The 2,811-nt window shown below is 43.5% G+C and overlaps 1 protein-coding gene across 1 annotated transcript in view; it reads left to right on the forward strand.

Moving 5' to 3' along the window:
- edar (ectodysplasin A receptor) overlaps positions 1-2,271 on the forward strand; it is a 32,690-nt gene extending 30,419 nt beyond the window's left edge. Inside the window, exons 10-12 of the mRNA XM_070914861.1 lie at positions 289-595; positions 713-776; positions 1,809-2,271. Coding sequence (XP_070770962.1) covers positions 289-595; positions 713-776; positions 1,809-2,194 — 757 coding nt within the window. The 3' untranslated portion in view covers positions 2,195-2,271. The remainder of the gene's footprint in view (positions 1-288; positions 596-712; positions 777-1,808) is intronic.
- Positions 2,272-2,811: the final 540 nt, after the last annotated feature.

Genomic DNA, 2,811 nt, shown 5'->3' on the forward strand with positions numbered 1-2,811 from the left:
GAGTGTGAACACTGAATCATGGAGTAACAAACATTGTGATGAAAAATAGTATACAATCTACAGTACTCGCGTTGCACATTTAATGGGGAGCTGTTTAGCATTTAAATTAAAAAACAAAACAAAACAACAACCTGCCAGTAAGCCCACAGGTATCCAGAATCCAGTTATTGTCAAGGAGCTCCACCAAAGTCCTGGCAGGAGACCTTACACATTTTAAATGTTTTATGGGATACCAAGAGCATGTGCACATGTAAATAAGTTCAAATATGTGCGTGCTTGTGTGTGCAGTGAAAATGACGCATCATCAGAGAACGAGCAGCTGTTGAGCCGAAGCATTGACAGCGATGAGGAGGCGGCATCTGAGAAGCAAGGATCAGCTGAGACCAACAACCCCAACCTGTGCCTCGTCAACCTGGGAAACAAGCCCGACCTCTGCCTGCTCTCTCTGGGCCTCTTAGACCGCGACAGAGCCTGCAACGGGACCCCCAACATTACAACCGGCCAGGCCAATAACATCCCAAGTCCCAATCACATCGGCAGCACCAACCACATCAGCAGTGTGAACGCAATCAACAACAACAATAAAACCCCAGGGGTAGGAGAGATGGAGCTTTTAAAGATGTCACTGGAATAAAGAATATGATTACGAACAGATCATCACTTGAGTTTCATCTGGAGATCACATTGTGCTGTTATTCATTTTACCACACAGATGCTACAGAGTCGAAGGAAAAAGATCCTGGATCTGTATGCCAGAGCCTGCAATGTGACAGAGGGTAAGTCTCTCTTACACAGACGAAAACATCCATTTTACCAAGCCTTGTAATCAAGAATTGATTTCCGCCAATACTGTGGGGGCATTTTACTTCTTTCTGGTGAAGATGAACTCTTTTTATGAACTGTGTTGAAGTGAGAAATGATATCGACTGTCATTTTCAAGAAAATTGCTTTAGGAAGTGAAACTCAGTCGGAAAGAAGTTATTACCTCACCCCACAGGCATATTTTTCCACAAGTAAACAAAATTCAGACTTAATCTATGACTACATTAGTTAAGAGGTAATGGTGTGTGCATGTATATATGTTTGTTTAAGAAATCACTTCCCCCTAATGCCTAAAGAGGCATCTTTTCAGATAAAATCAAACATCATGGCAGCAGCAAAGTGGATTAAGATAGAACAAAGACCAAAATATAAACAGGAATACAGCAACTGGATGGGTTTAAAATAATGCAACCCACTACTTCATCTATATTTTAGCTGAAATCCTTGAAAGAAAGTATGAATCAATGCCAACAGCATCATCATTTGAGGGTGAGAAAAGGACAAACAAGAAAAAGAGTCTACTGCCACGCCAGCGGCTCTGTGACGATGTACTGTGCTCTCATCTAAAGGCTAATGTCCACATGCTAGCATGGACACAATGACAATGCTAATATGTTGATGTTTAGAAGGTATAATGTTTACCATGTTCATACTAACATTTGATAATTAGGGCTAAACACAAAGTACAGGTGAGCTTTGCAAACATTTAGTCCTTAAGTATTGGATTCATTTACATTTTGACCTTATTGTGGCGCTGAAGGAAAAGTCAGAGCATCACCAAAGTCATTGGGATACCCCGAATATTTGTGCCAAATTTCACTGCAATCCATCCAATACTTGTCGAGACATTTCAGCCTGGACCAAAGTGGTGGACCAACCAACCACCAGCCACGTCACATGCACAAATATGACATTTTATTTAAATCTTGATGTAACTGACTATGTTTGTGTACTCAGTCAATTGTAACACTCTCGTCCCTCTGCAGGCCTGAGCCCCACAGAGCTTCCTTTCGACTGTCTGGAGAAGGCCAGCCGTATGCTGAGCTCCTCCTACAGCAGCGAGGCGGCCGTGGTGAAGACGTGGAGGCACCTGGCCGAGAGCTTCGGGCTGAAGCGCGACGAGATCGGCGGCATGAGCGACGGCCTGCAGCTCTTCGAGAGAGTGAGCACTGCAGGCTACAGCATCCCTGACCTCCTGACCCGCCTGGTACAGATCGAGAGGCTGGACGCCGTGGAGTCACTCTGCTCAGACGTGCTGGGCAGCAGTGAGGCAGCGGCGGCTGCCGGACGGCAGGGCATTAGCAGTTTTCACAGCCAGTTAGTCTGTCCGTCCCCATGCTCATCGCCATCCCAGCGCTGTGCCAGTGTCTAAAATGTGGCGGAGCAGAGACTTCAGAGACTTGGATACCTTACAGTATACATATATGTAGGGACAGATACTGCTCGGACAAGGAGAACAGCACATATACAGTATACACCTTAACCCCATCACATGAAGAATGTCAGTGGACCTCCCCGTGCACAATCCTTTTTTCCTATTATGGGTTTTCTTTATCAAGAAGCTAGTAATCTGAAATACTTTGTATGGCTTTAATTTTCTGTCTTTCTAAAGTGCTACAGAGTTTGAGATAGAAAATCAAAAAGACCAAAGACTATTCTCTAGTATGCAAGCTCAGATATTCTCTCCTTTAAGACTAAAATAATCAGAAGTAGTTTGTCTTTCTCAGATGTTAAGGAATTTTACCAAAAAATAGCTAGATTAACTGCGCTGGACGCAACAGAATAACAGCTTTTACAGTCCTTTTTCAAAACCTTTGATACAACATTTAGTGTGCAGTTTGAGAATAACAGTGATATTACATCACATAAAAAGATGCAATGGCGTGCTGATGGAAATGGTCACTGAGCAGCTCCACTGCAGCAGTGCCAATTAAGTGCCTTTCATGTAGGCACACCGGTATAACATTATTAGTATTATGAGTGGGAGGA

The sequence above is a fragment of the Enoplosus armatus genome, chromosome 11 (genome assembly GCF_043641665.1).
Source record: "Enoplosus armatus isolate fEnoArm2 chromosome 11, fEnoArm2.hap1, whole genome shotgun sequence".
Classification (NCBI taxonomy): Eukaryota; Metazoa; Chordata; class Actinopteri; order Centrarchiformes; family Enoplosidae; genus Enoplosus; species Enoplosus armatus.